Source organism: Heterodontus francisci, chromosome 15 (assembly GCF_036365525.1).
Source record: "Heterodontus francisci isolate sHetFra1 chromosome 15, sHetFra1.hap1, whole genome shotgun sequence".
Classification (NCBI taxonomy): Eukaryota; Metazoa; Chordata; class Chondrichthyes; order Heterodontiformes; family Heterodontidae; genus Heterodontus; species Heterodontus francisci.
In genome coordinates, this window is record NC_090385.1 from 11869605 (window position 1) to 11895477 (window position 25873).

General features: G+C 44.4%; 1 protein-coding gene across 5 annotated transcripts in view; it reads left to right on the forward strand.

Moving 5' to 3' along the window:
- Nucleotides 1-25873, forward strand: part of fmr1 (fragile X messenger ribonucleoprotein 1) — a 96105-nt gene that overhangs the window by 21295 nt on the left and 48937 nt on the right. For 4 of the 5 annotated variants that reach the window (XM_068047107.1, XM_068047108.1, XM_068047111.1 and 1 more), the window contains exons 2-3: nt 7357-7409; nt 9133-9226. In XM_068047107.1, coding sequence (XP_067903208.1) covers nt 7357-7409; nt 9133-9226 — 147 coding nt within the window. The remainder of the gene's footprint in view (nt 1-7356; nt 7410-9132; nt 9227-25873) is intronic. The other variant, XM_068047109.1, reaches the window with a different exon arrangement.

Consider the following 25873-nt stretch of genomic DNA (forward strand, 5'->3'; position numbering starts at 1 on the left):
AGAAGATATGAGCAGGTTCTTAATAAGTTTTTTGTCTCTGTCTTCACAAAGGAGAGGGTAGTTAGACATTGTAGTTAAAGAGGAGTGTGAAATATTAGATATGATGAGCATAATGAGAGAGGAAGTACTAGAGGGTCTGACATCCTTGAAAGTGGATAAATTCCCAGGGCCGGATGGATTGCATCCCAGGTTGTTAAAGGAAACCAGGGTGGAAAGAGCGGATGCACTGAGGATCACCTTCAAATCCTCACTAGATACAAGAAAGGTACCAGATGATTGGAGGTCTGCGAACATTGTGCCATTGTTTAAAAAGGATACGAGAGATAGGCCAAATAATTATAGGCCAGTCAGTCTGACCTCGGTGGTGGGTAAATTGTTAGAATCTATTCTGAGGGACAGGATAAACTGCCATTTAGAAAGGCATGGATTAATCAGGGATAGTCAGCATGGATTTCTTAAGGGAAGGTCATGTCTTACTAACTTAATTGAGTTTTTTGAGGAAGTAACAAGAAGGATTGATGAGGGTAGTGCAGTGGATGTGGTCTACGTGGACTTTAGGAAGACATTTGACAAGGTCCCACATGGCAGACTGGTCAGTAAAATGAAAGCCTGTGGGATACAGGGGAATGTGGCAGGTTGGATACAGAATTGGCTCAGGGCCAGGAAACCAAGTGCAATAGTCGACGGATGTTTTTGTGAATGGAAAGCGGTTTCCAGTGGCTTCCACAGGGCTCAGTGTTGGGTCCCATGCTGTTTGTGGTATATATTAATGATTTGGACTTAAATGTGGGAGGCATGTTTGGGAAATTTGCTGATGACACAAAAATTAGCCATGTAGTTGATAGCGAAGAGGATAGCCGTAGACTCCAGAAAGATATCAATGGTTTGGTTGAGTGGGTGGAAAAGTGGCAAATGGAATTCAATCCAGAAAAGTGTGAGGTAATGCATTTGGGGAGGGCAAATAAAAGGGAGGGAATATACAATAAATGGAAGTTTATTGAGAGGGGTAGAAAAAGTGAGACATCTTGGAGTGCTTGATCACAGGTCCCTGAAGGTGACAGGACAGGTAGATAGAGTGATGAAGAAGGCATATGGAATGCTTTCCTTTATTGGCCGAGGTATAGAATTCAAAAGCAGGGATGTAATGCTATAACTGTATAAAATGCTGGTTCGGCCACAGTTGGAGTATTGCGTACAGTTCTGGTCACCACATTACATAGGACATAATTGCTCTAGAGAGAGTACAGAGGAGATTTATGAGAATGTTTCCAGGGCTCGAAAGTTGCAGCTATGTGGAAAGATTGGATAGGTAAGTGTTGTTTTCCTTAGAACAGAGGAGGCTGAGGAGTGACTTAATAGAGGTGTACAAAATTATGAGGGGCCTAGATAGAGTGGACAGGAAGGACCTGTTTCCCCTAGTGAAGAGGTCAATTACCAGGGGGCACAGATTTAAGGTGATTGGTAGAAGAATTAGAGGGGACATGAGGAAAAACTTTTGAAGGGAGGTGGGTGTCCGGAATTCACTGCCAGGAACAGTGGTGGAGGCAGAAACCCCCAATTCTTTTAAAAGGTACCTGGACATGCAGCTGAAGTGTTGTAACCGGCAAGGCTATGGATCAGGTGCTGGAAGATGGGATTAGATTCGGCAGCTAGTTTTTTTTCGGCCGGCACAGATACAGCGGGCTGAATAGCCTCCTTCTGTGCCGTAATCTTTCTATGGATGTGGAGGCTGGTGTGGTGGAAAGTGAGGACAAGGGGAACCCTGTCACAGGTCTAGGAGGGAGGGGAAGGGGTGAGGGCAGAAATGCGGGAAATGGTTGCGACACGGTCAAGTTCCCTTTCAACCACAGTACAGGGGAATCCTCGGTTGAGGAAGAAGGAAGATATATCAGAGGCGCTGTTGTAGAAGGTTGCATCATCAGTACAGATGCATTGGAGACGGAGAAACTGGGAGACTGGAATGGAGTCCTTACAGGAAGCAGGGTGTGACGAAGTGTAGTCGAGGTAGCTGTGGGAGTTGGTGGGCTAATAATAAATACTAGTGGACAGCCTATCCCCAGAGATGGAGACAGAGAAGTCAAGGAAGGGAAGTGTCGGAGATGGACCATGTAAAGATGGGAGAAGGGTAGAAATTGGAAGCAAAGTTGATAAAGTTTTCCAGTTCGGGACAAGAGCAGGAAGTGGCACCGATACAATCATCGATGTACTGGAAAAAGAGTTGGGGAAGGGAGCCTGAGTAGAACTGGAACAAGTAATGTTTGACATACCCCACAAAAAGACAGGCACAGCTAGGACCCATACAGGTACTCGTAGCAACACCTTTTATTTGGAGGAAATGAGTGAAGTGGAAGGACAAGTTCAGCCAGGCGGAGGAGGGTGGTGGTGAATGGGGACTGGTTGGTCCTCTATTCAAGGAAGAAGCGGAGAGCCCTCAGGCCATCTTGGGCATGGAGGTATTGAGAGATTGGACGTCCATAGTGAAGAGGAAGCGGTTAGGGCCAGGAAACTGTCGAAATGACGTAGGGCATCAGAAGAGTTACAGATGTAAGTGGGAAGAGATTGGTCAAGGGGAGAAAAAAATAGAATCAAGATAGGAGGAAATAAGTTAAATGGGGCAGGAACAGGCTGAAACGATGGGTCTATCGGGACAGTCCTGTTTGTGGATTTTGGGAAGAAGATAGAAGCGGGCTGTTCATGGTTGCGGGACTGTGAGGTGGGAAGCTGTAGAGGGAAAATCTCCAGAGGAGATGAGGTCAGTGACAGTCCTGGAGACAGTGACTTGATGTTCGGTGGTGGAGTCATGGTCCGGGAGAGATAGGATGAAGTGGTTAAGAGTTGGCGCTCAGCCACTGCAAGGTAGAGGTTGTTGCGCCAGACAACAACAGCACCACCCTTTTCAGCGGGTTTGATCACAATGTCAGGGTTAGACTTGAGAGAATGGAGTGCAGCAAGCTCAGAGGGAGAGAGGTTAGAGTGAGTGAGGGGGGCAGAGAAATTAAGACGGTCGATGTCGCACTGACAGCCTCTCTTGATCTTTTCATTGAAAACTAAGAGGCTGGGGGAGAGGTCCAGTTGGAGGTAGAGTACTGGAGGTCGGTGAATGGGTCCGCTGGTCTGGTGGAGGACTCCTGGCCAAAGAAGTGAGCCCAGAGGCGAAGGCGATAGAAGAAAAGCTCAACATCATGTCAAGCACAAAATTCATTGAGGTGGGGCGTGAGGATGTAAAACGGAGTCCTTTGCTAAGTACAGTTCGTTCAGCATCAGAGAGGGGAAGGTCAGAGGGTATTGTGAATACACAGCAAGGGGTGAGATTAGGAGAATTGGTGGAGAAGAAGTGAAGATTCTCCTCATCTCACTGATTTAAAGGTTACTAATGAAGCAGCTGAAGATGCTTTGGCTTAGGACACTGTCGTAAGGAACTCCTACAGTGATGTCCTGGGTTTGAGATTACTGGCCGCCAATAATTGTAACCATCTTCCTTTGTGCTAAGTATGACTCCAGCCAGTGGAGAGTTTTTGTCCCTGATTGCCATTGACTTCAATTTTACAAGGGCTCCTTGATGCCACACTCGGTCAAATGCTCCCTTGATGTCAAGGGCAGTCATTCTCACCTCACCTCTGGAATTAGCTCTTTTGTCCATATTTGGACCAAGGCTGTAATGGGGTCCAGAACTGAGTGGTCCTGATGGAACCCAAACTGAACAGTGGGCTGCAGATTATTGGTAAGTGCAGTTTTATAGCACCGTTGATGACACTAGCCATCACTTTGGTATTGTTTGAGAGTAGATTGTTACGACCAAAGTGGGAGTAATGCACTGCTAATTCAGCCCAACTACTCCACAGGTCATAGCATATCAAATAAAGTTTCCCACCAACCGAAGAATAGCCAAATTAAATCTTGTATTTTCCCCCCAGAATAAAGCACCCCACACCGGGTTTCTTTAAACAACAACAACATTAACTGTTTATTCGAAAAGAAGTAATTGGTTTTAACTACTAACAAGATAAATCTACGCATGAAAAACCCCTTATTCCTTTAACTTTCGTGCGCACACAAATACATTCAAAAAGAAACTGGTTAACTGGGGAAAAAGGATTTTTGGTTTACAGCTGTTTCTTAGGAATAGAAGGAGTAATAAAAATAATTGAGGTTCACGTTCTAGTAGGATGTTTTCGGTATGGTGAGGTGTCCCAGAGTCGAATAGTCGGATGCCACTCGAAGTCTTTCCAGGCGAGGTTGATGAACAGTCTGATAGGTTGGCTTTCACGGCAGTTTAACTTCAGCAGGCATCACATACGTCTTCCATCAAGGATGTTAGCAACAGGTCTGCTTGGATTTTGAAGCAGCAGTCTAGCAGTAGAAGAATTCTTCAGATTTCAGGATTTCTTAGTATATAGCACAGGAGGCAGCAGGAATCTCAATGGATGCAGGAATTCTTCAGAGACTGGAGGCAACAGGAATCTGCCACCTTTCAAATGCAGGATTCCTTTTCAAGAGATGCAAGTCGCCTTTACAGAGAGAGGTAATATTTTTTCTGGGTCTTTGGTCCCTTGCTGTAGGCAGTTCAAAGTAAGATTTCAAATGTATGCACTTTGTCCAATTCACTGGCTTTTTAAAAGGTCCAAGGTGAAAAAAACTTTCCTGAACATGGTCTCATGTCCAGACACAGTGGGCTGAATTCTACGCTGTCCCAGTGGGTCGGATGGTGGGGTGGGGGCGGCTTAAAATTGAGCAGGAGGCTCCGGGAGGCCTACCCACCCCACTTCTGCCTCCGGCCAAGTTTACGGCGCCGGGCAGGGGGTGGGAAATGGCCCGCCCACCCGAGGCCAATCAAGGCCCTTAAGTGGCCACTTAAGGGCCCTCGCTTGCCTCCACGGGTATTTTACTCGTTGCAAGTGGGCACGCTGGGGACGTGAAAGGCTGCCCAGCGATAGCTACCGGCTTTTCCGCAGCCCGGGGTGGGTTCCATGGCAATCAGGCACAGGGTGCCCGATTGAGGGCCGCCCCCACCTCCCAACCCAACCCTGGGACCCAGGACGCCCCCCCCCCCCCCCCCAAAACGACCACTCCCGCCTCACCAAGAAGGGACTGATCCCCCTGGTGAGGCAACCTTAACTTACCTTCCCTCCAGGTTCCTTGGTGTCGGCTGGGCTGCAGTCCCAGCAGTAGCCACCACTCCCGGTGGCGTTGCTGGGACTAAGAGTTGCTGGCCCTCTGATTGGCTGGCAGCTCACAGAGGTGGGACCTCCTCCCTCAAGTGGGCAGAAGTCCCGCCTTGGGACAATTAAAGACCGGGGATCCGTAAAATACGGGACGGATCCCCGGGCTAAGCAGAAGCGGGTTGACCACCGACTTCCACATCGGTGGCAGATTCCCGTCTGCCTAATGTAAAATTCAGCCCAGTGTCTCTTGTCCTTCAAAAAAAAAACTGCTCTGAGGAAAGGTCAAACCCCTATGATATCCTTGAAACTGCTAGCCTTCCTGTCCTTGTACAAATTCAACTTCCTTTCAAAGCACTCATAAGGTTTCACTCTTGTTATGAACTTCCTTTCAAAACATTGCAGGAATTCCAACTATTTACAGGTGTCTTCCACTGAGCAAAAAAAATCCTTTTCTCAGTTTTTTAAAACACATAGAATTCTAAGTTCTGAGTACAAAAAGAAACCTTTGTAACAAGATTGTTTGAGCGGTAATTGGCCAGTTGCATTTGTCCTGCTTTTTGTGGACAGGATATTCCTCATCACCTTTCTCCTTTGTCGGGTAGATGCCAGTGCTGTAGCTGTACTGGAAAAGCTTAACTAGAGATGCAGCTAGTTCTGGAGCATTAGTCTTGAGCACCACAGCTGGGCTGTTGCCAGGACCCGTAACCTTTGCTGTATCCAGTGCACTCAAGGTTTCCTGAGTCTCATAGGATGAATTGAATTGGCTGAAGACTGGTTTCTTTTATGGTGGGGATCTCAGGAGGAGGCTGAGCTAGATCATCCACTTGCACTTCTGACTGAAACTAGTTGCAAATGCTTCAGGCTTGTCTTTTGCACTAACGTGCTGGATTCCACCACCATCGTGGACAGGGATGCTCATGGAGCCTATTCCTCCAATTACTTGTTTAATTGTCCACCGCCATTCAAAACTGGATGTAGTAGGATGGCAGAGCTTTGATCTGATCCGCTGGTTGTGGGATCACTTTGCTCTGTCTATAATATGCGCTGTTTGGAATATATATAGTCCTGTGTTGTAGCTTCACCAGGTTAGCATCTTATTTTCACGTACGCCTGGTGCTCCTCCTAACATGCTCTTCTACTCTCCTCATTAAACCAGAGTTGGCCCCCAGCATGATGGTAATGACAGAGTGAGGAATATTCTAGGCCATGAGGTTACAGAATATAGTGGAATATCATTCTGCTGCTCTTGCCCCACAGAGCCTCATAGATGTTCAGTTTTGAGCTGTTATATCTGTTCTGAATCTATCCCATTTAGCACGAGGAGGGTATCCACAGTGTGAAATGAGATGAGAGGTAGATTGCTGAGGACGAGGTCAATTGGGTTTTCCCCCTTCTGTTGATTTTTCTCACCACCTGGCCCAGGCCCAGTCTGGCAAATATGTCCTCAGGACTTGGCAAGCTTGGTCAGAAGCTCCCCACCCAGCGTACATTCTGTGCCCTTGCTACCCTCAGTGCTTCTTCCAAGTGGTGCTCAACGTGGAGGAGCACTGATTCATCAGCTGAAGGTGGACAGTAGGTGGTAATCAGTAGGAGTTTTCCTTGCCTGTATTTGACCTGATGCTATGCGAGTTCATGGGTCCTGAGTCAAGATTTGGGACTCTCAGGGCCACTCCCTCACGACTGCGTATCACTGATTCGCCACCTCTTTTGCGTCTATACTGCCGGTGAACAAGTCATACCCAGGGATGGTGATGGAGGAGTCTGGGATGTTAGCTGAAAGGTATAATTCTGAGAGTATGACTGTCAGGCTGCTGCTTGACTATTCTGTGGGACAGCTCTCCCAATTTTGGCACAAGTCCCCAGATGCTATTGAGTTTGCAGAGTTGACGGAGCAGGGTGTGCCTTTGTTATGTCCAGCGTCTAGGGTCGATACTGCGTGTTTTTTTAATAATCAGTATCAGTAGTGTCTATGCTATTGCACAAATCTTTATCCTGGCTATCCTTAATATTATGTATATTGCATTCATTTGCAATAGTCCTTCAAATCACAATACTGTGTTGAGTTGGTACTTGTTCACCTAACATGATTTAAAACATGTGTATCAGTCATGGTAAGCGCTGCCAAAATGGGCACTTTCCACAAATTGCATTTATTTTATCACATACTTTTTATGTTGTTTTTAATTTCTTACAGGCATTTGTGAAGGATGTGCATGATGAGGCTTTGACTGTTGCTTTTGAGAACAAGTAAGTCCTTGTCTTACATGGCCGTTGGAACATAACTGCTTGTTAATTTTTGACGGGAGTGTAAAATTTTAATTGAGAGTAGAAATGAAATCTGCATGATTTCCTTATTTTTATTTTTTGTTCAGCGTACTTGTAAGTGTAATTTTCTGCAAAAAAGTGCATTTTTTTTTTCCCCTGGACTTTTTTCTCTTCCGCTCTTCTTTTCGAAACTGGTCTATCCTTGAGTTCAAATGTCCAAATATTAATTTTTAACCATGCTTTCACATTGCTATTGGCAGTATTTGAATCATAGCTGAGCTCAATCCTGTTCTTATCTGATGTCCACACATACTTGAGTTTCCAGCGGTGGTCACTCAATAGCAATGAGGAGCTTTGCCAGTTTTTCTCTGCTACTACTCTGGTTCATATTGGCTAACTCGGGGATATAACATGGAATTTTCCCATATCCAGGCTGGATAAACCTGCTCAGGGAGCCTGTGGAAAGTTTTTAGTGTGAACTTGCTTTTATATAAACTCAAGTTCCTTTAATTGCCTGTAGGTTCTCTGGATGCTGGCATCTGACTGACTTTTAGCCACTTAAGACGTTCTAAGCTGGTTGTAGTGTTCTGAATTTCTGATAACTTGCTGCTATAGCAATTATTTTTAACCCCAATGTAAGTCACTGGCTCACTGTTATTATTGTGAAAATGATGCATTCCTCTTACAGAATGTTTAAATTAGGTGAAGAATTTAACCAGCTGCTCCTTTTTGAAGCGATTAAAATTGCTTTTTCCTATGCTCAGATGAGAAGGAAGGATGGCCAACCCAGACACAACAAAGAATGGCCTATATGCAGAATGTGGCTTGCGTTACAGAGCACTAAATAGGGTGCATCATGATTGGTTTTTATTTGGTCTTGGGATGCGGGAGACACTGACATGGCGATTTATATTGTTCATCCCTAGTTACAGGTCAATCATGTCATGTGGAGCTGGAATCACCAAGGCTAGGCTAGTTGGGGTGGCGGATCCTTCTGTGAAGGGTGTTATGATCTGGTGACTTTCAACCAGGCCATAAATTAGCAGATTTAGTGAATTCATTTCTCAACTTGCCTTGGTAGGATTATGGACTCTCAACCTCTTGGTTGCAAGTCCATTATCATTGGGCTATTGCACCCTTTGCTAACATTGGCACTCCTGCTGATTCTAATTTGCAGTCCACTTGTGGCATGAATTATGTCCAGGAAGGCAAAGGGCTAAGTGGGGTGCTCGGATACTTTTATTAGTTCGGCAATGTGCTGTCTCCTAATTTGGAAATCATGTTGAGATGGTGGGTCTATGTGCAGGAAAGGTGACAACAGGCAAATGGCTGCAGGAATGGCAGAGGTGGAAGCGCATGAGCGAGTCAGAAACCCCCAAGAAGAGAGAAGCTAGTGCAATACAGCACTTGACCGTGGGAAATGTGAACACCTCTTCTCCATATAGTCAGCACCAGTTCCTTGTCATCGGTGAGTTTAGATTGAATGTAGCATTTGGAGAAATTGTTATAGCAAGACTAGATATTTTACAGGAGCAATACTAAGCTGAAGAATCGTGCATTTGGAAAATTTGTTTCAAACAGGTACCAGGGCTAAAAATGTGGTTCTGCTAACAGACATACGAACCCAATCAGCGGGCTGGCTTGTTTTTGCTCCTGTTTCCACCATTTTATTCTCTGAATCAGCTCATTTAAATTCTGGTTTCAGCTGGCAACCCGAGCGACGAATTCCTTTCCACGATGTTCGATTTCCACCACCGGCAGACTATCACAAAGACATTAACGAAGGTGATGATGTTGAGGTATGTGAATATCCATGAATGTGTAATGCAACATGTTTTATCGTCTTGAGGCTTCTATGAGTTATTGAAGGGTGCACTCGTAATGTTATCTTAATAGATATGAAAACAAATCCAGCAACTGCTTGACACTTTTAAAGTTAGCCAGGACATAATTTAGTGTAAATCTTCTTTAAAAAGTACTTTTAAAGTTAGCCAGGACATAATTTAGTGTAAATCTTCTTTAAAAAGTATTTGTTTGGATTATTTGGCACACCCTTAATTTTCACTGTTCTGATCTGCACACTTGGAGACAAAAAATATATAAGTAAGAGAAGATCGCATTTTTAAGCTCACACTTCATGGTGGGCATTTAGAACTAAATTGATCTTTCCTACTGCGACAACACTTCTAAAGTACTTTATTGGCTGTAAAGTGTTTTGGGACATCCTGAGGTTGTGAAAGGTGCTGTAGAACTGCATGTCAATCTTTCTTTGCTTCCTTTCAATATCTCCAGTTGAAGAGCCTGTAGCAGAAGAGGCACCAGGAACCAATGGCCCCATTCTGTGCTGAAATTTCTATGACCCCATGGTATTTCGTGTAACCTTCAGTGCAAAATACATTGAGTACATAGAACATTCTAAAATGCTTATCATGAAGTGTGAGCTTAAAAGTGGGATTTTCTTTTATTGCATTTTTTGACAGCAAGTGTGTAGATCAGAACAAAATTTATTGTAATCCTCCTTCCCTGCCTTCTTTCTCTGTCCTTTTCCAGTTTTAAAATTTATATCCAATTTTATTTTCATAAGGCCTCAGTAGTCACTTTAGGAAAACAGAGCAGGTCAAATTTTAATGCCCTCCAATCGTAGGAAAAATGTTTGTGCTTCCTTTCGGTTAATCCAGAGTCCAAGTTTAAACTAGGATGTGGAAACTATGTAGTATTGTATTAAATTTATAGCTTAACTAGTTAAAACTAATAACATTTCAATTGGGGTAAGTATAACAGTAAAGGAATTAGTATTAATATTAGCACAGAGCAGGTCTTGAGACATTAATTAAAATAGTTTATGCAAGGTGTTAACTAGATTCTAAACGAGGGATAGAGAATTTTTTTTCTTAGATCATGGATGGGCAGTTGAGACCTGTTGCTTGCAATTCCTGTGCCATTTGGGAACTTCAGGACACTTCATGTGTCTTGGGGAATCACCTGTGTAGGAAGTGTTTCAGCTGCTTGAGCTCAAACTCAGGATTTCCGAGCTTGAGGGGCAGCTGGAGTCACTGCAGAGCATTATGGAGGATGAGTGTTTCCTGGATCATACATTCCAGAAGGTGGTCACCCCACAGGCAGGAGAGTTCAAGATAGTAAATGGGTAGTCATCTGGAAGAGTCGGAAGAGGTAGGAGGTGCAGGAGTCTTGGGGGTATGTGCTACTCTCAAACCAGTACTCAGCTTTGGAGACTGGTGGGTGCGGAAATCTTGAAGAAATGCAGTCCAGATCAGGGTGCCAGTTGGCAAGGGGCTGCATAGGATGGGCATAGCAAAGAGTAAGCAGCCATTATAGGAGATTCCATAGTTGGGGGACAGACAGGCAAGTCTGTAATTATCATCGTGTGTCCCACATAGTGTGTTGCCTCCTAATGCCAGGGTAAAGGGCATCACGGAGAGGATGGAGAATATTCTGTAGGAGGAAGGGAGTGAGCCAGAAATTGTGGTGCACATCAGTACCAATGACTTGGAGAGAGCAGGTATTCGGGTTCTACAGTCAGAATTTTAGGAGATAGAGAGGAAGTTAAAAAGTAGGACCTCAAAGGTAGTAATCTCCGGATTACTCCCAGTGCTGCGTGCTAGCTAGAGTAGAAATAGGAAGATAGTGAGGATCAATGCATGGTTTGAGGCATGGTGCAGGAGGGAGGACTTCAGATTCTTGGGATATTGGGTCCCGGTCTGGGGCAGGAGGTACCTATTCAAAGGAGACGATTTCACCTCTACAGGACTGGGACCAAAGTCCTTGCAGGGAGGTTCGCTAGTGTGGTTGGGATGGGTTTAAACTAAATTGCAGAGTGGTGGACACCAGCATGTAGAAGTAGAAAAGAGGAATGACGTGCATAAGGAGTGAGTGTGTAGAACAGTATTTGAGAAGGAAATAGTAGAATTTTAGTAGAATAGTAATCGAATAATAGAATAAAATAGTAGAATAGTAGAAACCATATTAGAAAGGAGTAAACTAAGAAGGACTACGAGGAATACAAAGACAGGTTTAGAATGCAAGTATGTAAATGCACGAAGTGTAGAGAATAAGGTTAGTGAGCTACAACCACAAATAGCTGTGTGGGAATACGATGTAGTGGCAATAATGAAAACGTTGCTTAAAAATGGTGAGGACTAGGCGCTTAATATCTGTGTACAACTCTGAAGATTAGTGGTAGGTCAGAGGATTGGACAGAATTTAAAAACCAGCAAAGAATGACTAAAAAGAAATAAGGAGGGAGAAATTTGAGTATGAGAGAAAGCTAGCTAGAAATAGAAAGACAGATAGTAAGAGTTTCTACAAGTATTTAAAAAGGAAAAGAGTAACTAAAATCAACGTTGATCCATTAGAGGGTGAAACAGGGGAATTAATCATGGGAAATAAAGAAATGGCGGAAGCCTTGAACAAATATTTTGTGTCTACCTTCGCTGTACAAGACAGAAATAACATCCCAGGAATACTTGTAAATCAAGAGGTGAAAGGGAGGGAGGGAACTTAAAACAATTACAATCACCAAGGAAAGCGTACTGAGCAAACTATCAGAATTAAAGGCTGACAAGTCCCCAGGACCTGATGCCCTGCATCATAGGTTCTTAAAAGAAAGTGGCTACTGAGACAGTTGATACTTTGGTTGTAATTTCCAAAATTCCCTAGATTCTGGAAAGATTCCATCAGATTGGAAAATAGTGATTGTAACTCCTCTATTCAAAAAGGAGGGAGACAGAAAGCAGGAAACTACAGGCCGCTTAGCCGAGCATCCATCATAGGGAAAATGCTAGAAGTTGTTATTAAGAAGGTTATAGCAGGGCACTTGGTAAATCTCAATGCAATCAGGCAGAGTCAGTGTGGTTTTGTGAAGGGGGAATCATGTTTGACTCATTTATTAGAGTTTTTTGATTAAGTAACATAGCAAGGTGGATAAAGGGTAACCTGCAGATGTTGTGTACTTGGATTTTCAAAAGGCATTTGATAAGGTGCCACATCAAAGGTTACTACACAGAATAAGAGCTCATGGTGTAGGGGGATAATATATGAGCATGGATAGGGGATTGGTTAGCTAACAGAAGGCAGAGAGTAGGGATAAATGGGTAATTATCAGGTTGGCAAGCTGTAACTAGAGGAGTGCCACAGGGATCAGTGCTGGGGCCTCAATTATTTACAATACAGACATAAGAATTAGGAGCAGAGTTAAATTGTAAAAAGTTGTAAAATGTATATCAATTACTTGGATGAAGGGACAGAAGGTATGCTTTCTCTCTACCTCCCTTTTTAAATAGTGGGGTTACATTAGCTACCCTCCAATCTGTAGGAACTGTTCCAGAATCTATAGAATCTTGGAAGATGACCACCAATGCATCCACTATTTCTAGGGCCACTTCCTTAAGTACTCTGGGATGCATACTATCAGGCCCTGGAGATTTATCGGCCTTCAATCCCATCAATTTCCCCAACACCATTTCTCTACTAATACTAATTTCCTTCAGTTCCTCTCTCTCACTAAGCCCTGTGTTCCCTAACATTTCTGGTATGATATTTGTGTCCTCCTTTGTGAAGACAGAACCAAAGTATGCATTTAGTTGGTCAGCCATTTCTTTGTTCCCAATAATAAATTCCCCTGTTTCTGACTGTAAGGGACCTACAGTTGTCTTCACCAATCTTTTTCTCTTCACATACCTATAGAAACTTTTACAGTCAGTTTTTATGTTCCCCGCAAGCTTGCCCTCGTACTCTATTTTCCCCTTCTTAATCAATCCCTTGGTCCTCCTTTGCTGAATTCTAAACTGCTCCCAATTCTCAGGTCTGTTGTTTTTCCTGGCAAATTTTTATGCCTCTTCCTTGGATCTAATGCTCTCTCTAATTTCTCTTGTAAGCCATGGTTTGGCTACCTTTCCCGTTTTACTATTGCGCCAGACAGGGATAAACAATTGTTGCAGTTCATCCATGCACTCTTTAAATGTTTGCCATTGCCCATCCACCGTCATCCTTTTAAGTAATGTTTCCCAATCCGTCATGGCCAACTCCCGCCTCATACCTTCGTAGTTTCTTTTACTAAGATTCAGGACCCTAGTCTCAGAATCAACTACGTCACTCTCCATCTTGATGAAGAATTCTATCATGTTATGGTTTGCTCGTCCCCAAGGGGCCTCGCACCACTACATTGTCAATTATTCCTCTCTCATTACACAGTACCCAGTCTAGGATGGCCTGTTCTCTAGTTGGTTCCTCAACATATTTGTCCAGAAAACCATCCCGTATACGCTCCAAGAATTCCTTCTGTACGGTATTGTGATTAATTTGATTGCCCAATCTATATGCAGATTAAGGTCACCCATAATTACAGATATTCCTTTATCGCATGCATCTCTAATTTCCTGTTTAATGCCATTCCCAACATCACCACTACAGTTTAGGGATCTATATACAACACCCACTAACGTTTTTTGCCCCTTCGTGTTTCTCAGCTCTACCCATACATATTCCACATCGTCAGAGCTAATATCCTTCCTCACTATTGCGTAAATTTCATCTTTAACCAGCAGTGCAACTTCACCGCCTTTTGCTTTTTGTCTGTCCTTCCTAAATACTGAATATCCCTGGATAGCAAATAATTAGGAAGGGAAATGGAATGTTGTCGTTTATTGAAAGGGGAATCAACTATGAGAGTATGGAAGTTTTACTACAGTTGTACAGGGCATTGGTGAGGCCACATCTGGAGTACTGTGCACAGTTTTGGTCTCCATACTTAAAGGATGTCATTACATTAGAAGCAGTTCAGAGAAGGTTCACTCGACTGATTCTTGGGATGAAGGGGTTATCTTATGAGAAAAGGTTGTACAGTTTGGGCCTCTGTCCATTAGAGTTTCGATGAATGAGAGGTGATCTTATTGAAACGTATAAGATCCTAAGGGGGCTGAGAGGATGTTTCCCTTTGTGGGAGAGACTAGAACTAGGGAACACAGTTTAAAATAAGGAGACATGAGAATTTTTTTTCTCTCAGTCTGTGGAATTCTCTTCCCCAGAGAGCAGTGGAGGCTGGATCATTGAATATTTTTAAGGCTGAGTTAGATAGATTCTTGACTGACCAGGGAGTCAAAGGGTATGGCAGTGGTGTGGGGGTGGAGTTGGGGAGGGAGACAGGAAAGTAGAATTGAGGCCATAATCAAATCAGCCATGATCATCTTATATGGTGGAGCAAGCACCAGGGGCTGAATGGCCTACTTTGCTCCTAATTCGTATGTTAATATTCAAAGTGTTCAGAAAAGATAGGGAAGGAAAAAAAGAGAGGTTGAGGTGGCAGTACTGATTAAGGAAGACCTTGTCATGTTGGAAAAGGAGGATGTCCTTTGAGGCAAGGACAGAATCCATTTGGTTAGATGAGAAGCAAAAAGGGTATGATCACACTAATGTGGGTATTCTATAGGCCTGCAAATAGTGAGAGAGATCGAAAAGCAAATCTGCACGGAAATCACAGAGATGTGCAAGAACTATAGAGTGATGATACGAGGAGACTGGGATTACCCAAATATCGATTGCGATAATGATAGAGTAAAGGAAATGGAGGGGGAGGAATTTATGAAATGGATTCAGGAGAACTTCCTTGATCAGTATGTTCTTGATCCAACTGGGAAGGAGGCATTACTGAATCTGATGCTGGGGAATGAGGTGGGCCAAGTGGACCAACGATCTGTTGGGAACACTTGGGTAAGAATGATCATTGTATCATAAGGTTTAAATTAGTAATGGAGAAGAGCAAGGAAATGTAAAGTAAACTTCTAAATTTGAAGAGGGCCAACTTCAATGGGAAGAGAGGGGATCTAGCCAGGGTAAAATGGAACCAAAGATTGACAGGAAAACCTGTAACAGAATAATAAGGGGGTGGTGTTTGAGGCTAAGTAAATTCCAACGAGGGCAAAAGGTGAGGGAACCAAAGCTCCTTGGATGATGAGGGAGATCATAATGAAACAAAAAAAGAGGGTGTATGCTACATATTAGGTGAATTCTTCAAATGAGAACCAGGCCAAATACAGTAAGTTGAAAAAAGTGAAGAGGAAAATAAGACTGGCAAAGAGAGAATTATGAGAATAGAATGGCAGTTAACATAATGGGAACCCAAAAATCTTCTAACAGCAGGTAAATAGCAAGCGAGTAGTAAGAGGTGGGATGGGGCTTATTAGGGACAAAGAAGGTGATATATGCTTAGAGGTACATGACAAGGCTAGAGTACTTAATGAGTGCTTTGTATCAGTGTTTACGAGGGAAAAGGTTGCTGACAAAATATCGTTAGAAGCAGAAATGGTAGAGGCAATGGATGGGATGAAATTCATAGGATGTACTGGAAAGGCTGACTATGCTCAGAATGGATAAATCGCCTAGGCCAGATGGCTTGCATCCCAGGTTGCAAAAGGAAGTGGGAATCAAAATAGCGGAAGGGCTTGCCATAATCTTCCAATCTTCCCTAGATGGGGGGAGGTGCCAGAGGTTTGGAGAGTGGCAAATGTGACACCTTCTCTTTGGCCTCCTTATCTCGAGAGACAATGGATAAGCGCCTGGAGGTGGTCAGTGGTTTGTGAAGCAGCGCCTGGAGTGGCTATAAAGGCCAATTCTAGAGTGACAGGCTCTTCCACAGGTGCTGCAGAGAAATTTGTTTGTCGGGGCTGTTACACAGTTGGCTCTCCCCTTGCGCCTCTGTCTTTTTTCCTGCCAAGTACTAAGTCTCTTCGACTCGCCACACTTTAGCCCCGTCTTTATGGCTGCCCGCCAGCTCTGGCGAACGCTGGCAACTGACTCCCACAACTTGTGATCAATGTCACAGGATTTCATGTCGCGTTTGCAGACGTCTTTAAAGCGGAGACATGGACGGCCGGTGGGTCTGATACCAGTGGCGAGCTCGCTGTACAATGTGTCTTTGGGGATCCTGCCATCTTCCATGCGGCTCAAATGGCCAAGCCATCTCAAGCGCCGCTGACTCAGTAGTATGTATAAGCTGGGGATGTTGGCCGCCTCGAGAACCTCTGTGTTGGAGATACGGTCCTTCCACCTGATGCCAAGTATTCTCCAGAGGCAGCGAAGATGGAATGAATTGAGACGTCGCTCTTGGCTGACATGCGTTGTCCAGGCCTCGCTGCCATAGAGCAAGGTACTGAGGACACAGGGCTGATACACTCGGACTTTTGTGTTCCGTGTCAGTGCGCCATTTTCCCACACTCTCTTGGTCAGTCTGGACATAGCAGTGGAAGCCTTTCCCATGCGCTTGTTGATTTCTGCATCTAGAGACAGGTTACTGATGATAGTTGAGCCTAGGTAGGTGAACTCTTGAACCACTTCCAGAGCGTGGTCGCCGATATTGATGGATGGAGCATTTCTGACGTCCTGCCCCATGATGTTCGTTTTCTTGAGGCTGATGGTTAGGCCAAATTCATTGCAGGCAGACGCAAACCTGTTGATGAGACTCTGCAGGCACTCTTTAGTGTGAGATGTTAAAGCAGCATCGTCAGCAAAGAGGAGTTCCCTGATGAGGACTTTCCGTACTTTGGACTTCGCTCTTAGACGGGCAAGGTTGAACAACCTGCCCCCTGATCTTGTGTGGAGGAAAATTCCTTCTTCAGAGGACTTGAACGCATGTGAAAGCAGCAGGGAGAAGAAAATTCCAAAAAGTATGGGTGCGAGAACACAGCCCTGTTTCACGCCACTCAGGATAGGAAAGGGCTCTGATGAGGAGCCACCATGTTGAATTGTGCCTTTCATATTGTCATGGAATGAGGTGATGATACTTAGTAGCTTTGGTGGGTATCCAATCTTTTCTAGTAGTCTGAAGAGACCACGTCTGCTGACGAGGTCAAAGGCTTTGGTGAGATCAATGAAAGCAATGTAGAGGGGCATCTGTTGTTCACGGCATTTCTCCTGTATCTGACGAAGGGAGAACAGCATGTCAACGGTCGATCTCTCTGCACGAAAGCCACATTGTGCCTCAGGGTAGATTTTTTTTTTTTAGAACATTACAGCGCAGTACAGGCCCTTCGGCCCTCAATGTTGCGCCGACCTGTGAAACCATCTGACCTACACTATTCCATTTTCATCCATATGTCTATCCAATGACCACTTAAATGCCCTTAAAGTTGGCGAGTCTACTACTGTTGCAGGCAGGGCGTTCCACGCCCCTAATACTCTCTGAGTAAAGAAACTACCTCTCACATCTGTCCTATATCTATCACCCCTCAACTTAAAGCTATGTCCCCTCGTGTTTGCCATCACCATCCGAGGAAAAAGACTCTCACTATCCACCCTATCTAACCCTCTGATTATCTTATATGTCTCTATTAAGTCACCTCTCCTCCTCCTTCTCTCCAACGAAAACAACCTCAAGTCCCTCAGCCTTTCCTCGTAAGACCTTCCCTCCATACCAGGCAACATCCTAGTAAATCTCCTCTGCACCCTTTCCATAGCTTCCACATCCTTCCTATAATGCGGTGACCAGAACTGCACGCAATACTCCAGGTGCGGTCTCACCAGAGTTTTGTACAGCTGCAGCATGACATGATTAGATTAGATTAGAGATACAGCACTGAAACAGGCCCTTTGGCCCACCGAGTCTGTGCCGAACATCAACCACCCATTTATACTAATCCTACACTAATCCCATATTCCTACCAAACATCCCCACCTGTCCCTATATTTCCCTGCCACCTACCTATACTAGTGACAATTTATAATGGCCAATTTACCTACCAACCTGCAAGTCTTTGGCATGTGGGAGGAAACCGGAGCACCCGGAGAAAACCCACGCAGACACAGGGAGAACTTGCAAACTCCACACAGGCAGTACCCGGAATCGAACCCGGGTCCCTGGAGCTGTGAGGCTGCGGTGCTAACCACTGCGCCACTGTGCCGCATCGTGGCTCCGAAACTCGATCCCCCTACTAATAAAAGCTAACACACCATATGCCTTCTTAACAGCCCTATTAACCTGGGTAGCAACCTTCAGGGATTTATGCACCTGGACACCAAGATCTCTCTGTTCATCTACACTACCAAGAATCTTCCCATTAACCCAGTACTCTGCATTCCTGTTACTCCTTCCAAAGTGAATCACCTCACACTTTTCCGCATTAAACTCCATTTGCCATCTCTCAGCCCAGCTCTGCAGCCTATCTATGTCCCTCTGTACCCTACAACATCCTTCGGCACTATCCACAACTCCACCGACCTTAGTGTCATCCGCAAATTTACTAACCCACCCTTTTACACCCTCTTCCAGGTCATTTATAAAAATGACAAACAGCAGTGGCCCCAAAACAGATCCTTGCGGTACACCACTAGTAACTAAACTCCAGGATGAACATTTGCCATCAACCACCACCCTCTGTCTTCTTTCAGCTAGCCAATTTCTGATCCAAAGCTCTAAATCACCTTCAGCCCCATACTTCCGTATTTTCTGCAATAGCCTACCATGGGGAACCTTATCAAACGCCTTACTGAAATCCATATACACCACATCCACGGCTTTACCCTCATCCACCTGTTTGGTCACCTTCTCGAAAAACTCAATAAGGTTTGTGAGGCACGACCTACCCGTCACAAAACCGTGCTGACTATCGCTAATGAACTTATTCTTTTCAAGATGATTATAAATCCTGTCTCTTATAACCTTTTCCAACATTTTACCCACAACCGAAGTAAGGCTCACAGGTCTATAATTACCAGGGCTGTCTCTACTCCCCTTCTTGAACAAGGGGACAACATTTGCTATCCTCCAGTCTTCCGGCACTATTCCTGTCGACAATGACGACATAAAGATCAAGGACAAAGGCTCTGCAATCTCCTCCCTAGCTTCCCAGAGAATCCTAGGATAAATCCCATCTGGCCCAGGGGACTTATCTATTTTCACACTTTCCAAAATTGATAACACCTCCTCCTTGTGAACCTCAATCCCTTCTAGCCTAGTAGCCTGAATCTCAGTATTCTCCTCGACAACATTTTCTTTCTCCCCCTGCTGAATTAGTTTAAACCCCCCCCGAAGAGCACTAGCAAATCTCCCCCCCAGGATATTGGTACCCCTCTGGTTCAGGTGAAGACCATCCTGTTTGTAGAGGTCCCACCTACCCCAGAAAGAGCCCCAGTTATCCAGGAAACCAAAACCCTCCCTCCTGCACCATCCCTGCAGCCACGTGTTCAACTCCTCTCTCTCCCTATTCCTCGCTTCGCTATCACGTGGCACGGGCAACAACCCAGAGATAACAACTCTGTTTGTTCTCGCTCTAAGCTTCCACCCTCGCTCCCTGAATTTCTGTCTTAAATCCCCATCTCTCTTCCTACCTGTGTCGTTGGTGCCTATGTGGACCACGACTTGGGGCTGCTCCCCCTCCCCCTTAAGGATCCCCAAAACACGATCCGAGACATCACGAACCCTGGCACCTGGGAGGCAACATACCAACTGTGAGTCTCTCTCGTTCACGCTGCGCTCGGCCAGCTTCTGGAGCCTGTTTAGAGCGACTCGAGCAAAGACTTTCCCCACTATGCTGAGCAGGGAGATTCCACGGTCGTTGTTGCAGTCACCGCGGTCACCTTTGTTTTTATAGAGGGTGATAATATTGGCATCGCGCATGTCCTGGGGTACTGCTCTCTCGTCCCAGCACAGGCAAAGCAGTTCATGTAGTGCTGAGAGTATAACAGGCTTGGCACTCTTGATTGAGTGGCAAATGTGGCACCTTTCTTCAAGAAAGGGTGTAAGGACATTCATAGTAACTGCAGGCCAGTTTAACAGTAGTGATGGGTATGCTTTGAGAAACAATAATCAGGGAAAACATCAACAGGCATTTGGAGAGGTTTGAGTTAATTAAGGATAGCCAGCATCGCTTTTCACAAGGCAGATCGTGCTTGACTAATCTAATTAAATTTTTTGATGAAGTAACAAAGAAGGTTGATGAACGGGCAGCAATGGATGTTGTCCATATGGAATTTAAGAAAGTGTTTGTCTGACCAAGTACCACATAAAAGGCTGGCTAACAAAATTGAGGCTCATGGAAATGGAGGGTCAGTGCTTAGATAAAACATTGGCTTAAGGTCAGAAAACAGTGAGTTGTGGTAAATGCATGTTTTTTCATACTGGAGGATGGTGGACAGTGGTGCTCCCCAAGCTCAGTGCTAGGACCATTACTTTTTTGAAATATATAAATGACTTGGGCATTGGAATACAGTCAAAAATGTCAAAATTTGCTGATAATTCCAAACTTGGGGATGTGGCAGATGGTGAGGATGATACCAATCGCCTGCAGCAGGACATAGGCTCACAGAATGGACAGACAAGTGGCAGTGGAATTTAATACAGACAAGTGTGAGGTGATGCATTTTGGCAGAAGTGATAGGGAGAGGCAATATAGACCTTATGGCACAGTTCTAAAAAGGGACCTGGGGGTTCATGTGCATGGATCTTTGAAGGTGGCAGGACCTATTGAGAGGAATTAGGAAAGCATATGAAATCTTGGGCTTCATAAATAGAGGTATTCAGTACAAAAGCAGGGAAGTTATGCTGAACCTTTATAAAGCTCTGGTTAGGCCACAACTGGAGTATTGCATCCAGTTCTGGTCACTGTACTTTTGGGAAAATGTGAGGGTCCTTGAGACAGTGCACAGGAGATTTATCAGAATGGTTCCAGGGATAAGGGATTTTAGCTACAAAGGCTAAGTTGGAGAAGCTGGGGTTGTTCTCTTAGGGCAAAGGAGAGTGAGGGGAGATTTGATAGAGGTGTACAATATTATCGCAGGTTTAGATCAAGTAGACAAAGAAAAGTTGTTCCCATTAGCTGATGGACATAGATTTAAGGTTTTGGGCAAGAGATGCAGGGGGATGTGAGGAAGAACTTTTTTACACACCGAGTGGTAATGACCTGGAACTCGCTAACTTTGAGGGTGGTGGAAGTGGAGACGATGAATGATTTCTAAAGGAAATTGGATGGGAACCTAAAGGAAATGAACTTGCAGGTCTACGGTGATCGAGTGGGGGAATGGGACTGACTGGATTGCTCTACAGAGAGCCGGCATGGACCTGATGGGCCAAACGGCCTCCTTCAGTGCCATAATGACTGTATGCCGTTAGGCTTCTTGATTTTCCATTTAGTCAGTATTTCACTATTTGCCACTCAAAAATTTTCATAATTTTGGACAAACGGTTGGATCCCCGTAACCGGCATTCCAGTAGAATAAGCTCCAAATTTTTAATATTTTCTTAACAACTATAATCCTGGTATAGTTCTAATGGGGTGCCCAGAATGGCATTGGAATACTCCCAACTGATGCCTAGTATTTGGGCACTGTTTGGCTCCAGGGACCACCAAAAAGTTTTTATCATTCAAGGGCAGCCTTTTCTGGGCTTCAACCAGTTTCAACTACTCCAAGAACAATTCTGTATTCAGATATTATTCACATGCCAGAAATGGACAGTACGAGTCAGGAGTTTGGGTAGCGGTGGGGTAGGGGGGTTGTAGTTGCGGAGTGGTTAGAGAAATCAGGATTTGTATAGAATAGACTATTATAATGGGACAATATGGTTTCGAGGAAAATTGAGGTGGAGGAGAAATAAGACAGGAGGGCAAAAATGAAGCATTTCAAAGTATTTTTTTCATTCTGATCGATCAAGCTATTCTTGGCATTTTAATAGTTTGTTTCCATTCATGGAGCTGAAAACTTTGAGAGTGCATCCTCTTCACCTGCTGGCACTCTGAGTTAGCTGAAGATGAATTAAAATAAATGTTTGAGAAATGCTGTTTTTTGGGGGGGTGTTTTTACCTTACCTTTAATTTCCAGCTAGTATACTGTATTCTAACCATCTAAACACCTTTCCAATTTCCAAGTTTGAAATACTCCTACTTGCTTTCTAGTGATCCTAACAGTCCACATTTGGGTGGCAGGTGGGAAATAGTCTCTGGCTAAGAACTGGATTTAAAGGCTAGTTTTATAACTAATCGAGTACCAGAAGGTTGAAGACTGATGTCACAAGCATTTGATCAACATTGGACATGTTTCAAAGCCACAAACCAGGCAGTACTTTACTTGGGCAAGTAATCATTATGAATCACCTGCATCCAGATCACTCCCAGCCATGGAAAATTATCCTAACAGCACAACATTCGGTACATCGCATAGGATGCGACTTCGGCTCACTCCTGAGAAAACCATGTTCATTGAGTCTCCTGTCTGCGTTTTGGTGCTGGGATACATTTCCAGGATAAACCCCTAAGATTTGCCCTCGTGCTTCCAGCTTCTGCATGAACAATGACACTTGGACCCAGATTTTGTGATTGTAGTAGCATAACTGAAACTGAGAGCAACTTGTGGCATCCACACTTGCGCAGTTAAAAGCAGAAGTCCAGAAGTTGCTGTTGGTAATTCCCTGCTCCTTTGTAGGGTATGCTGTTGGCATCCCAGCAGATAGAAATATTAGAAATCACTTGTGTCATGGCAGGCCCCCACCTACCAAGAATGAGTCACATCAATTTTGTCATGAACATTGATTTTTAACTCTTGTTGGAGCGAGAAAATGACTGTTAAATCGATAAGCCGTGGCTGGAAAAAAATATTTGCAGACTAACAGACATCGAAGGTGAGGAAGCGCATTCCAGGGCCTGCTACGGAGGAAACAATCCACAAGGGCCAGGACTGGTTAGACCAGCTGGTCACATGACTATCTGGCTGTTCCAGGGTTTTCTTCTGAACTGGCCACAGAGAGTTTGAACTCAGAAAGACAGTTTGCTCCTGGACTGAGAAGATCTCTCTCCTGTCTGCTCCCATCTCTTTCTCACAAGCCTCTGAATACACTGAAGACATATGAACCCCAAGAGAGAAAAGTCTCCTGCAGCGAACAAGGTTTAAGAAGAATACTGGGCCTCAATGAAACGCAAGATCTACCTACAATCAAGGACTCTACAGTGAGCTCTAAGAACCGTTACAACAACTCTTCAGATATTGCCTCAAACTTTTCCACTTTATTTTTCTGCTCTTTTCTGTCTCGATTTGCATGTGTGTATCACGTATGCATGGTAGCATGGGCGCGTCGTATATGTGTAGGCGTTAACCAAATCTATGTTTAATAAATTTCAACTTTTCTTCTTTAAACCTGAGAGAGCCTGTTTGTGCCGGTTTCTTTGCCTTATAATTAGAAAGTGGTGAACAAGGATTCACCAAGGGGGAGCTAAAAAAAACACTGTTAAAGTAAGTCCAGGTGAAGGCTAAAAGGGACCCCTAGACCTCTTTCTCTCCTGGTTGTAACACTTGAGTTGGCACGATCTTCCACTTTTGACATTATTAGTCTCACTGAGACGGAGCGAGAGAGAGAGGAGCATGGTGGGAGCGGAGGTTTAAAAATTGCGCCAAAAGTCCAGAGTCGGAGACAGAGCGACAGAGAGAGGAAGTATGGCGGGAGCAGAGGTTTAAAAAAGTGTCAAAAGCCCAGAGTCGGAGACTGGAGACAGAGACCGAGAGAGAGAGAGGAGCACGGCAGGAGCAGAGCAGGGAAAAATCGAAAAGTGACATCAGAGTGACGTTACAATCAACAGAGGGAGCAGGGAAACAGAGAGCTGCAGGAGCAAATATACAGGTAAGCTTTCAATTTAATTTAATTTTAATCAAATGTTACGACCAGGTGCAAAATGTGTCTAGGGGTCTGTTACTATCTTCACCTGGTCTTATTGTAACAGGGTTTAATTTTAAACACACTGTGTTTTGAGCTCCCCTTTTTGTGAATCCTAGTTCACAACTTTCCAATTATAAGACAAAGAAACCAATTCACGCAGGCTTTCTGAGGTTTAAAGAAGAAAGATGAAATGTTATTAAAACTTAAACTCTAATACAGTTCATGCCCACGGATTTACGACATGCACATGTGATATACACATGCAGATAGGAACAGAAAAGAGCAGAGGAAAATATAGTAGAGAGGGGTTTGAGGTAATATCTTGTTATGGTGTTTCGAGCTCACTGTAGTCCTTTTGAAAGTAGTCTTGCTTTTCGTTGGGGCCCAGTAGTCATCTTAAAACCTTGTTCACTCAGGAAACTTTTCTCTTTTTGAGTTTCACGTATTTTCACAAGATTCAGTTCCATAGGAAAGAGTTGGAAGCAGGCAGGAGAGAGTTCTTCTTGCTTTAGTTCCAGGAGAGCTCTTTACTCCATGAGCACACGGCTTTGTCTCAGTTCAAATCCTGTTTTCTCCCATTTAAAACTCTCATTTCTAAACTGCAACAGCAGGTTAGTCATGTGACTAAAACTGGTCTGACTACTTCTGTGCATTGGGGCAGCAACTACTAGGTCCCCATTGTTTCAACATTGTCTGGTACTATGCAAATGTCCTTCCAGTCAGGGCTTGCAATTTTAAGTTTTTGTTCATGTGGCGAAATAACGTGTGCCTCAGTCCTGGCAGGTGGGGGGGGGTTTGCCTGACACAAACATAGCATCAAACATCACAGGCAAGCAGGTAGGTGGTTGGTTTGGGAAGAAGCTACCTGTTTGGTGAGTATCTGGTAAGTGTTTAAGGTCATTCTAGTCCTACCGTTTAAAATAGTAAATGAACTAGTGGTAAACTTAATAAAATATATTAAAAAAAGGAAAATAAAATAAATAATTAAATAAAATAATTAAGTAGTTAATTAAAACACATTAAGGATGGCAGGGCAGGTGATGTGTCATGGCTGCAGCATGTGGGAGCTGGATGCCAGTGTGATCCAGGGCAACCACGTCGCAGTAAGTGTTTGTGGCTCAAAGAGCTTCAGCTCAGAGTCATTGAACTGGAATCCAAGCTGCAGACACTGCAACACATCAAGGAGGGGGAAAGTTACCTGGACAATTTGTACCAGGAGGCGTCACACCCCTTAGGATAGGGTGTTCTGATTTGCTCAGGGACAGGAGAGAGTGGCTGCAGCTGAGGCAGATAAGGGGAACCAGAGGGCAGGAGTGCAGGAGCCTCAGCCTTTGCGATTGTCTAACAGGTTTGAGGTTCTTTCAACTTGTTTGGATGAGAGTGGGGGCTGCAGGGTGGAGGAGCAACCTGACCATGGTACAGGAAGCCTTTCAGGTGGAGGGAGAAAAAAGGAATGTAGTGGTATTAGGGGACAGTATAGTTAGGGGGATTTACGCTGTTCTCGACAGCAAAGAGCGAGAGTCCAGATGGCTCTTTTGCCTGTCCGGTGCCAGGGTTCAGGACATCTGCTCAGGGCTAGAGAGCAACTTATAGTGGGAGGGGGAGGATCCAGTCGTCGTGGTCTATGTAGGTACCAACGACATAAGCAGGACAAGGAAAGAGGTTCTGCATAGTCAGTATGAGGAAGTAGGCCGCAAATTAAGAAGCAGAACCTCAAAGGTAATAATCTCTGAATTATTACCTGAGCCATGTGCACATTGGCATAGGGCAAATAAGATTAGAGAAATTAATGCGTCGC